Source organism: Nomascus leucogenys, chromosome 10 (genome assembly GCF_006542625.1).
Source record: "Nomascus leucogenys isolate Asia chromosome 10, Asia_NLE_v1, whole genome shotgun sequence".
Lineage (NCBI taxonomy): Eukaryota > Metazoa > Chordata > Mammalia > Primates > Hylobatidae > Nomascus > Nomascus leucogenys.
This window is the reverse complement of record NC_044390.1, coordinates 77,422,763-77,435,448: the sequence shown is the minus strand read 5'-3', so window position 1 is coordinate 77,435,448 and position 12,686 is coordinate 77,422,763. Positions and strand designations below refer to the sequence as shown.

General features: G+C 43.3%; 1 protein-coding gene across 2 annotated transcripts in view; it reads right to left on the bottom strand.

The window, feature by feature from the left end:
* Positions 1-12,686, bottom strand: part of ATP2A2 (ATPase sarcoplasmic/endoplasmic reticulum Ca2+ transporting 2) — a 72,682-nt gene that overhangs the window by 27,433 nt on the left and 32,563 nt on the right. For both annotated transcript variants that reach the window (XR_004032057.1, XM_012509914.2), the window contains exon 6: positions 880-960. Coding sequence is in view for 1 of the 2 variants with exons in the window: in XM_012509914.2 (XP_012365368.1) it covers positions 880-960 (81 nt within the window). In the remaining variant the exon portion in view is untranslated. The remainder of the gene's footprint in view (positions 1-879; positions 961-12,686) is intronic.

Sequence of the window (12,686 nt, the reverse complement as noted above, 5' to 3'; positions counted from 1 at the left end):
TTAGCACTCCTCCAATGAAAAAAATTACAGCACTGGAGTCTATTTTTCTTGCCTGGAAAAAGGACATCGAATAAGTAATTTGCTTTCCACAAAACAGACAACAATTCAACCTTAAGATTACTACCTACGGTAATGAACAAATTACAACTTTTTTTTTTTCTTTGGAGACAGAGTCTTGCTCTGTCCCCCAGGCTGGAGTGCAGAGGCACAAGCATGGCTCACTGTAGCCTTGACCTGGGCACAAGTGATCTTTTCACCCAGCCTCCTGAGTAGCTGGGATTACAGGCCTGGTTAATTTTTGTATTTTTTGTAGATACGGGGTTTTGCAATGTTGCCCAGGCCAGTCTTTAACTCCTGGGCTCAAGCCATCTGTCCGCCTCAGCATCCCAAAGTGCTGGAATTACAAGCGTGAGCCACCGTGCCCAGCCATTTTGTTTTGTTTTTAAATCATACCTTTAAAACCTATCAGCAGCCAGCTGCAGTGGTTCACGCCTATAATCCCAGCACTTTGGGAGGCCGAGGCAGGTGGATCACCTGAGGTCAGGAGTTTAAGACCAGCCTGACCAACAAGGTGAAACCCCGTCTCTAATAAAAATACAAAAATTAGCTGGGCATGGTGGCAGGAGCCTGTAGTCCCAGCTACTCGGGAGACTGAGACAGGAGAACTGCCTGAACCTGAGAGGCAGAGGTTGCAGTGAGCCGCAATCACGCCACTGCACTCAAGCCTGGGCAATGGAGTGAGACTGAAGCACTAAGAAATAAGTATCTTAGGATTAAGATGGGATACCATAAAGGGACAGTGAGGTAAGAGCCCAACTCTATTGGCATGGGATATGAGAAGGTCTTCAGAAATTCAGTGACCTAATATATCATATTTACCTGTGAGAATTGACTGGTCAACTCTTAGTGTGGTAGATTTGATGGAAGTTAACCTTATATCAGCAGGAACTTTGTCACCAACTAATTAGGAGAAAAAAAAAGGCAGCTGAAATGAGCAACTTTTACAACTATGCTATCTAAAGATGAATTTGTCTTCAAATCAATTTTTAAAGAAAATAAATTATCTGTATATAACACCAATACATAAAATTCTGTTAAAGCAAGCAAAGTGATCAACCTATCTTGGGGTCATAAAAAACTTTAGATGGATTCAAGATTTGATTTAGGAAGGAAGAGAATGAGGCTTAAGGAAACCTAACTACATTATTCTAAGTTTTGCTCTGTATCTTCAGACAGGCCTTCAAGCTTTCACTTTAAAGAATACTTTTCTAGTTAGCAATAAGTAAAAGGCTTACTACATATATACAAGGCACCGCAAAGAGAATAAAGTTGTATATGCCATAATTCATTCCATCAAAAAGGCTAACTTGTGAACAGGAAGCAAATGGCCCCCTTTAAAAAGATATTCAATTAACGAAACACATGGCAAATGCAAAATAAAACTACACAGTAACACCACTTTTTTTTTTTTTTGAGACAGGGTCTTGCTCTGTCACCCAGGATGTAGAGATCAGTGGGGCAATCACAGCTCACTGCACCCTTGACCTCCCACCAGCTTCCCAAGCAGAAGGACTACAGGTGCACACCACCTGGGCAACAAAGCTAGTCTCCATCTCAAAAAGTAAAATAAAATAAAATGTTTATTTCCAAGTTAGTCTTAGCTCTTTCACTGTTTCAAATCCTTTGATATGCTTGTATAACACGTAATTAATTCATACTAAAATGACAACTTCCAATGGTATAAAGAAACACCTCTGGGAAGGTGTAGCAAACTAGTAACATTGGACAGCTGGGGCATATATCCTTTGATACTTTTTGAAATATCAATTAATGGGAGGCTGAGGCAGGAGAATGGCGTGAACCCGGGAGGCAGAGCTTGCAGTGAGCTGAGATCGCGCCACTGCACTCCAGCCTGGGCGACAGAGCAAGACTCCGTCTCATAAAAAGAAATATCAATTAAATGAATAATAAACTTCTTGCATAACCTGAACATCTTTAAGTCAACCGAGTCTTCTTTCCTAGGCCAAGTTCCTTTAATAGCTCTTAAAGGGCCCAAATCTCAGCCCCTTTCCTTGATGTATATAAAGTGAAATGCCACAACATAGCCCAAGTAACAGAGAAAGCCATGCACCTTGAGAATGGTGTTCCAGCCCTCTGCTGGTATTCAAATATTGCTGAATGGGTGCACAATCACATGAAGCAGCTGGACATTAAAACAGCTGTCCATTAATCCCAACACTTTGGGAGGCTAAGGCAGGAGGATCACTCGAAGCCAGGAGCTCGAGACCAGCCTGGCCAACATGGCGAAAACCCATCTCTACTAAAAATATAAAAAATTAGCCGGGAGGAATGGTGGTGTGCCTATAGTCTCAGCTACTGAGACGGTTGCAGCGAGCCGGAGTTCACACCACTACATTCCAGCTTTGGAAACAGCGAGACTTTGTCTCAAAACAACAACAGTAACAACAAAACAGCTGTCTGTGATTTTCTGAAAGATAATTAAGGTGGTTTTGTAAGTCTTACGCAAGGGCAGCTGCAAATTACATAAGCAAATCTCCCATACTTGCAGATGGCATTTTTAAGTCAAATCATTTTTCAGACTTACTCTCTATACTGAACTGCATGTTACCAGTCATATACCAAATGGCAAAATAGCACTCCTGTCCAAGAAGTAAACACTGAATTTCTTATTTTTTATTTTCTTTTCAGAGACAGAGTCTTGCTCTGTCGCCCTGACTGGAGTGCAGTGGCATGATCTCAGCTCACTGCAACCTCCACCTCCCAGGTTCAAGCGATTCGCCTGCCTCAGCCTCCTGAGTAGCCGGGACTACAGGCGTGCACCACCACAACCGGCTTAATTTTTGTATTTTTAGTAGAGACAAGGTTTCACTATGTTAGCCAGGCTGATCTCAAACTCCTGACCTCAGGCAATCCACCTGCCTTGGCCTCCCAAAATGCTGAGATTACAGGTGTGAGCCACTGCACCTGGCCAACACTGAACTTCTTAAACCTTCAAATTAGTTCTGATTTTTCTCCACTTCGGAGCTTAAGTTCAGGGAGAATATGGTTTACTTTTTTAATTTGAGTGCATAAAAACAACGCTATAGCCTAAGTAAGCAATGTGGTCACAAGGTGGCACAGAGTTTGTCAATATATAATCTCAAGAGGCAAAGATCACCCTTGCATTTGACTGCAGGGACACACAAGCTAAGGTGAAATTCCTGCTGGAAATGCTTATGCAATGAACAGCAATATTCAGACTGAATCAACGAGAACCTTTCATTCTAATATAATTCTGCTCTAACTACATTGAAGAGAGTACATCTAACAGATGATTTACGACAACAAAGTAACTATATTCTAAACTTTAGTGGTCTTTAACAGCTAACACGCCCTATACTGCACTATTTCTGCCTGTCATGATTAACCTGATCCTACATGCCCTCGAACATTTCAAAAAGAGGACAAGTGCAATGATGAATATTATGACCCTGAATGGAAAATTTATTTCCAAATGTTCCTTTGGTGTCTGAGGATTTGATTTACGTCAATGTCATGATCCTAGGAAGTAGAAGACTTCTGTCCAATATGAGATAGCGGTCGTCAATCTATAAGCACTATTTTATTTCTGCATTGTAACTGCTGAACACAGACTTGAACAATTCAATATATAAACCCTAGCTCATACTCTCACATACTTGACAAATTTTAAAAGGCCAACAAATCTCATATTTAAATTGAGTACAACGTACAAGAGGATGCAAAAGCAATGTTTTGGCATGTATTTTGCTGTGTTTCAGTGGAAGCTCGGAGGATTTGAAATAAATAGAAAATGTATTTTTCAGGTAAGAAATACCAAGGTTAAATTTCCTGGGTAACACTGCCAACATATTGCAGGTTGAGTATCCCTTACCCAAAATGCTTGGAAACAGAATTTTAAAATTAAAATTTGGAGTGTTTGATTTATATTCTTACTGTTGAACATCTCCACACAAAAAACCCAAAATCTGAAATGCTCCAATAAGTATTTCCCTTGAGCATCATATGTTGGTGCTCAAAAAGTTTCTGATCTTTGTAGGGATATCCAATCGTTATCTAACAGTATTAGGTAGGACCAATACTAAATATATATATTTAGTATATATACACACTGTATTTAGTAATGGTCCTACCTAACACTAATAGATACACCTACAGGACCAACAGGTAGTACAGGACTATAGGTCTTACCTATTGGTCCTATAGTATAAATATACAATACGTGTAGTATATATTTATTATATACAGTATTAATATATAATATACTATATATTATGTATATGAAAGATTATATTTATACTGGCATTATAAGGAAACCAACATGTACTCTTTCCCTTTATAAAGGTCTACTAAAATATATGAAAGGTGTTTTTTCGCCATGCAGAAATTGTATTGATACACATTTAACTTTTGGCCAAATACTGAGGAATATCTTAAATGTCAAATGCTAGAGGAACAAATGTCAAATGCCTGGGAAGCCCTTAAAAACTGACCACGGCTGTTCTAAATGTTTCCATCTTACAACTTCCATTCTAATCAAGTGGCAATTAAATATTTAGAAACTACAAGAAGAGTTATCTGGAGGTCTTTTACAGGTTCTTTAAGAGTACTGATTAAATGCATTTGGAGTGGGGTCTAGGAATCCACATTTTTTTTTTTTTTTCATTTTTTTATTCTCACAGGGTCTCACTCTGTCACCCAGGCTGGAGTACACTGGCGTGATCACAGTGAACTGCAGCCTTGAACTCCTGGGCTCAAGTCATCTTCCCACCTCAGCCTCCCAAGTAGCTAGGACTACTGACATGTGCCACTTTGCACCAGGCTAATTTTAAAAATAAGAATCCGTATTTTTGAAAAGGTTTTACAAATACACTAGAAAAATTAATGCAAGAGGAAAAAATGCAATAGCTAGGGTCATGGATCCTATGAACAGCTTTTCTGTTGTGCTGTTTCTCATCTATCAGGCACACCAACTTGAAGCTAAAAAGCTCCAAAGCCTCCCAACACTTGGGAAATGTGCTACCTTAGAGTTTCTATGTTTAATTGGCTTATATTAGAAACTGATCTTTGTAGAAAGATATTGAAGAAACATAAATCCAAAAAACCTGCCATAGACTGGGCACGGTGGCTTACGCCTGTAATCCCAGAACTTTGGGAAGCTGAGACAGGCAGATCGCCTGAGGTCAGGAGTTCAAGACCAGCCTGGCCAACATGGTAAAACCCCGTCTCTACTAAAAATACAAAAATAAGCCGGGTGTGGTGGTGGGTACCTGCAATCCCAGCTATTTGGGAGGCTAAAGCAAGATTACCGCTTGAGCCCCGGAGGTGGAGGCTGCAGTGAGCCGAAGTTGCGCCACTCCAGCCTGCGTGAAAGGGCAAGACTCCATCTCAAAAACAAACCAACCAACCTCCCATATTCTAGTATTTTCTTAGCTAGAAGGACCATCACATCACCTTGACCAACCAATGTCCTCTTCATTTTATGCACAGGAACTCAGGCTAGGGAGTAAAAGGAGCCTTCTCTAAGGAAGCTCAGTTAATGAAAACCTTTGTTTAACTTGCTGCGTGACTGTTACATTCCTTTTGTTGATATTAGAGTCAATTTAGGGTTGACTCTATTAGGAAAACAGGTTCTTAGAGTTAAAAGGTCCATGAAAGTAAAGGTCCACTGAATACTTTTCAAGTGAAGACACAACAATTTCCCTTTGTCTGGAGAGGCTTCTGTGAATTTCAGACAAAGGATTTTGTGCATGAAGAGCAGGCAAGGCTGTTCCGATGATCACATCCTGTAACATTTCCCTGGTGAGGCATGTCAATGCCCTTAGGGCAAGTGGTAGTGGAAAATTCTTACTCTTGCCAAAGGGATGCTCTGCAATTTTTTCTTCCAAATGTTTTTCTCTGACTCTTTGGGTGGAGGTAGGTATAATAAAAGAATAAACTCTGAATTACCTTCCATTTAACATCTGACACCTTTCAAATTCAGCTCTTGAAAATCCACAGCTCTTTAATTTGCTATTACAATAAAGATTTCCTACCTGAACAAAATCCTCACAGTATACTTGAAGTAGGGTTACCAAGAGTGCAAGTAAGAGTTCATTAAATTATCAGTTTGCCACATTTTAGAACTCCATGCAAACGTTTATAAGCCATGATACTTAAACATTATTTGTACCACTTATGTCAAATATAAATACTGATGGTTAAAACTACCATTATTCAAGCCGGGTATGGTGGCTCACGCCTGTGATCCCAGCACTTTGGGAGGCCGAGGCGGACGAAGCACTTGAATTCAGGAGTTTGAGACCAGCCTGGCCAACATGGTGAAACTCCGTCTCTACTAAAAATATAAAAATTAGCCTGGCATGGTGGCGGGCGCCTATAATTGTAGCTACTTGGGAGGCTGAGGTTGCAGTGAGCTGAGATTGCGCCACTGCACTCCAGCCTGGGTGACACAGTGAGACTCCATCTCTAAAAAACCCAAATAAACCAAAAACCAGCATTATTTTTTAAAAAAATCCTTTTTATTAATCAATTGTATTATGCATTTTAAAAACCTAATTTACTGTGGCAAACACCAGTTATTAAAATCTTTTATAAGAAAAACACTAATTAAGACCAGAAATTACCTTCTAAATACCACTATTGTTTTTGAATCTAAATGGCTCCTAGGAAACTCAAGCCATAACAGATTTATCTTAAACTACTTAAACATTTAACTGATTCAAACATTTTCACCGTGTTTCCAATTTGAGTCATAAATTTTGTAGTTTTAGCACAGACTGAATGAAATTCTTCATTTGAGAAGTTCTATTTGACTACTTTAAACTACTTTCAGGCCTCACGGTGAACAGGGAAGGAACATTACACAATACCATATTATACTACTATGGTTTGCTCCCAATCTGCTTCTTAGACAATACTGTCTTTAAAATGGCAAATGTGATCTCCTGCTGTTTTAAAATCTTTCAACAGCTTCTTTGGCATCCCAACCCGGGCTTATAACAGCCTCCACGACCCAAGTGCTGTTTGCCTCTCACCCTCTCACCTCCCTCTGAGCATCACACACTATGCTCTTCAGTTCCTCTAACTTGTTTCTGGGCCTTCACATACCCTTTCTTCTCCCATAAATAGTAAGGCTTTCCTCTAACTCCCAGATTAGGCTGGCATCCCTCACTGTGTGCCCACAGAGCATCCTGTCCTTTCCTTACACTCACATGGTCTTCAAGACTCTTCCCCACTAAAACCAAAAGCTCCATAAAGGCAGAGTCACTCAAACATCACTGATTTCCTGGCCCTACCACTATACCTGGCACACAGTGGGTGTCAAATAAAATATCTGTCAATGAATAAAGTACTTGGCACACATATTTCCTTTAGTATACACCTATCAAAAGACTTCTAATTACCAAGTTGAAGAACATCACAAAGCTAGAAACAATAAAAAATCAGGGTCCAAAGAGATAACAGCTTTGGTTAAGCTAAATGAGGTTCAATAATGGTAGTTGCTTAAGTTCTACGTTTAGACTAAAACCAAAATAATCTATGCCAGTAAAAGTCTAGAAATTTAGGAATGGGGGGATGGGAAGAACACCTGAGAAAGACTGTGGTTTTAGCTGGTAGAGTAATTAAGGCTGCCAAAGAAGTTTCCATAGACTGTCAGAAGACAAAAAATGTCTAGAATGACAACCAGACTCCACTTACATAACTGCATTCAATCTGGGTACCAAAGAGAACTACCAAGATGGTAAAGCGTTTGAAACAAATGCTAAGACTAACTTGGAAATAAACATTTTATTTTATTTTACTTTTTGAGATGGAGACTAGCTTTGTTGCCCAGGCTGGAGTGCAGTGGCATGATCTCAGCTCGCTGTAACCTCCACCTCCCAGGTTCAAGCGATTTTTCTGCCTCAGCCTCCTGAGTAGCTGGGATTACAGGTGCCCACCACCACACCCAGCTAATCTTGTTTGTTTGAGATGGGGTCTTGCTCTGTTGCCCAGGCTGGAGTGCAGTGGCATGATCTCAGCTCACTGCAACCCCCTCCTCCCGGGTTCAAGCAATTCTCCTGCCTCCCTCCCAAGTACCTGGGACTACAGGCACACGCCAACGTGGCCGGCTAATTTTTGTATTTTTAGTAGAGATGGGGTTTCAACAGGTTGGCCAGGCTGGTCTCGAACTCCCAACCTCAAGTGATCCACCCGCCTTGGCCTCCCAAAATGCTGGGATTACAGGCATGAGCCACCGCACCCGGCCAAAAATAAAAATTTTAGGATACACTATACTGCTAACATTTAACAGTCCTAGTGAGAGGTGACAGTGTGCTGGCAGTCCTCACAGCCCTCACTTGCTCTCGGCGCCTCCTCTGCCTGGGCTCCCACTTTGGCGGCACTTGTGGAGTCCCTCAGCCCACTGCTGCACTGTGGGAGCCCCTTTCTGGGCTAGCCAAGGCGGGAGCCGGCTCCCTCAGCTTGCAGGGAGGTGTGGAGGGAGAGGCGCGAGTGGGAACTGGGGCTGCGTGCGGGGCTTGTGGGCCAGCTGGAATTCCAGGTGGGCGTGGGCTTGGCGGGCCCCGCACTCGGAGCAGCTGGCCGGCCGGGCAATGAGGGACTTAGCACCGGGGCCAGCGGCTGTGGAGGGTGTACTGGGTCCCCACAGCAGTGCCAGACCAATGGCGCTGCGCTCGATTTCTCTCCAGGCCTTAGCTGCCTTCCCGCGGGGCAGGCCTTGGGACTGCAGCCTGCCATGCCTGAGCCTTCCCCTGCCTCCATGGGCTCCTGTGCGGCCCGAGCCTCCCCGACGAGCGCCACCCCCTGCTCCACAGCGCCCAGTCCCATCGACCACCCAAGGGCTGAGGAGTGCGAGCACACGGCGTGGGACTGGCAGGCAACTCCATCTGCAGCCCTGGTGCAGGATCCACTGGGTGAAGCCAGCTGGGCTCCTGAGTCCGGTGGAGATGTGGAGAACCTTTATGTCTAGCTCAGGGATTGTAAATACACCAATCAGCACCCTGTGTCTAGCTCAGGTTCTGTGAATGCACCGATTGACACTGTATCTAGCTGCTCTGGTGGGGCCTTGGAGAACCTTTATGTCTAGCTCAAGGATTGTAAATACACCAATCAGCACCCTGTGTCTAGCTCAGGGTTTGTGAGTGCACCAATCGACACTCTGTATCTAGCTGCTCTGGTGGGGCCTTGGAGAACCTTTGTGTCAATACTCTGTATCTAACTGATCTGATGGGGACGTGGAGAACCTTCATGTTTAGCTCAGGGATTGTAAACGCACCAATCAGCACCCTGGCAAAACAGACCACTCGGCTCTACCAATCAGCAGGACGTGGGTGGGGCCAGTTAAGAGAATAAAAGCAGGCTGCCCGAGCCAGCAGTGGCAACCTGCTCCAGTCCCCTTCCACAATGTGGAAGCTTTGTTCTTTCGCTCTTTTCAATAAATCTTGCTACTGCTCACTCTTTGGGTCCACACTGCTTTTATGAGCTGTAACACTCACCGCGAAGGTCTGCAGCTTCACTCCTGAGCCAGCGAGACCACGAACCCACCAGAAGGAAGAAACTCCGAACACATCTGAACATCAGAAGCAACAAACTCCAGACACGCCGCCTTTAAGAACTGTAACACTCACCGTGAGGGTCCGCGGCTTCATTCTTGAAGTCAGTGAGACCAAAAACCCACCCATTCCGGACACACTAGTACTGCCACCAACTGCCACATGCTCCTGGATAAGTTGCAAACTCTTGAGTTTTAGTCTTCTCATCCCCTAAAATAAGGTTTCATAAGCTCCCCTCCAGATCTAAACTGGTGATAAATCAGATTTCTATGTGGCCCCAAATTAAAAAGCTAACATATAGAACAGACAAAATATATTTTAGCTCACAAGGAATATTTTATAATGAACTGACTAAAAAAATGACATTGGTCATTAAGCAAGCAAGTTTCCAGTTACTAGAGTTATCGGGGGTAGAAAGGTAACCCATTCAATTAGATGTTGCAGAGGCAACCATGCACTAAGCAATGTTAGAGTACTCCAGCCTATCTACCAACAGAGATTTTTATCACAAAAGAAAAAGGTGCGTTTAAAAGGTCAAACACCATTCTTCTTCCCCTCTTTCAACAGATATATATATAGTTAACAGTATATCGCTGGGCACGGTGGCTCATGCCTGTAATCCCAGCACTTTGGGAGGCTGAGGTAGGCAGATCACAAAGTCAGGAGATCGAGATCATCCTGGCTAACATGGTGAAACCCCGTCTCTACTAAAAATACAAAAAATTAGCCGGGCGTGGTGGTGGGTGCCTGTGGTCCCAACTACTCAGGAGGCTGAGGCAGGAGAATGGCATGAACCTGGGAGGCGGAGCTTGCAGTGAGCTGAGATTGCGCCACTGCACTCCAGCCTGGGCGACAGAGTGAGACTCCATTTCAAAAAAAAAAAAGGTGTATCTTCTGGATTTTCTGGACATCTCTTTATGTATAACATTCACTAAAACGTCACTACAACAGTATTAGACCTTTTATATTTATATATACCTGTCTCATTTTAAAAAGTGGCTGTACAGTAATAATAAGCAGTGAAATTTTGAGACTATTATTTCTAGACCAGGTTCTGCTGGAAGAGCTTCACAGGTTACTAATTTAATCTTCACAACTCTAAGGAAGGATCTATTATCTTTACTCCCTCCCTGTTTATAGATGAGGAAAATGAGGCACTAAAAGGTACTTGTTCAAGGTCACAGTATTTCACAACCATACCATGAACTAAATGAATCATCCTCTATTTTTATGGCTATCTAGTTATTTCTAACATTTCCTTTTACGGTGTTACAGGGTTAATATCTTTGTCTATATCTTTTACTTTCGCATACAAATGTATACTCCCACCAAGTTTATGTCCCTCCTGTTTCCCCATTCTCTCAATCTTGTATTTTTCTGGCACTGGTAATCCCAAGCCCTTTGTTTTACTTTTTTTTCTCTTTTTTTGAGACGGAGTTTCACTCTTGCTGCCCAGGCTGGATATCAGCTCACCGCAACCTCTGCCTCCTGGGTTCAAGTGATTCTCCTGCCTCAGCCTCCCGAGTAGTTGGGATTACAGACAAGCGCCACCATGCCCAACTAATTTTGAATTTTTAGTAGAGATAGCGTTTCTCCATGTTGGTGAGGCTAGTCAAACTCCTGACCTCAGGTGATCCACCCGCCTCGGCCTCCAAAGTGCTGAGATTACAGGCGTGAACCACTGCATCCAGCCGCCAAGCCCTTGGTTTTCAAAAGTTCCATTATCGGCCGGGCACAGTGGCTCATGCCTGTAATCCCAACACTTTGGGAGGCTGAGGGTGAGTGGATCTCTTGAGGTCAGGAGTTCGAGACCAGCCTGGCCAACGTGGTGAAACCCCGTCTCTACTAAAAAAAAAAAAAAATACAGAACAGCCAGGTGGGGTGGTGCACACCTGTAATCCCAGCTAATGGGAAAGCTGAGACAGAAGAATCGCTTGAACCCCGGAGGCGGAGGTTCCAGTGGTCCAAGATTGCACCACTGCTCTCCAGCCTGGGTGACAGAGCCGAGACTTTGTCTCAAAAAAAAAAAAAAAATCCATTATCTTTTAATATAAAAGTTGGTCACAGTTAAATCTGCCACTCTAGGTGGTTTGGTGTTAATGCTTAGGAAAGGTGGTTCCCATGGCCAGCAGCAGTGGCTCACGCCTGTAATCCCAGCACTTTGGCAGGCGGAGGCAGGCAGATCACGAGGGTCAGTAGATCGAGACCATCCTGGCTAACACAGTGAAACCCCATCTCTACTAAAATATACAAAAAATTAGCCGGACGTTGTGGTGGGCGCCTCTAGTCCCAGCTAACGGGGAGGCTGAGGCAGGAGAATGGCGTGAACCCAGGAGGCGGAGCTTGCAGTGAGCCGAGATCATGCCACTGCACTCCAGCCTGGGCAACAGAGTGACTTCGTCTCAAAAAAAAAATAAAAGGAAAGATGGTTCCCAAACCACATGGTTTCTTCTCCTTTTTCCAAAATCTTCATCTCAGTAGCAAGAATGAAAAGGTTGGCACTTCCTGGTACTGTGACTACCGCTGAATCATGGGGAGTAGAGAGGAGGTGATTACAGGAAATCAGGAAGGAAATGCTAGCCCCATGAAATCAGGTCAGGCTTCAAGATCAACTGGCCTATCATGGTCTGATGATTGAGGAGATCTCTCATTTCTCACAGTTCTTAATGTCTTAGCTATTCTGACAGTGCTCAGGGGCTCTCGAACTCAAAAACTCTCTGCTTCTAATTCATCTATGCTGATTTTTGTTTTAGACTATTTTGCTCCTCTGCTTATCCATTTTCTAGAGTAATAATTTATACCTTGGCTTTGGAAACAGAGGTATAGCTTCTGGGATTTACAGAACAACAATTTTTTTTTTTTTTTTTTTTGCAACAGCGTCTCGCTCTGTCCCTCAGGCTGGAATGCAGTTGTGCAATCTAGGCTCACTGCAGCTTCCATCTCCTGGGTTCACGCCATTCTCCTGCCTCAGTCACCCAAGTAGCTAGGATTACAGGCACCCACCACCACACCGGGGTAAATTTTTGTATTTTTAGTGAAGATGGGATTTCACAGTGTTGGCCAGGCTGGTCTCGAACTCCTGGGCTCAAA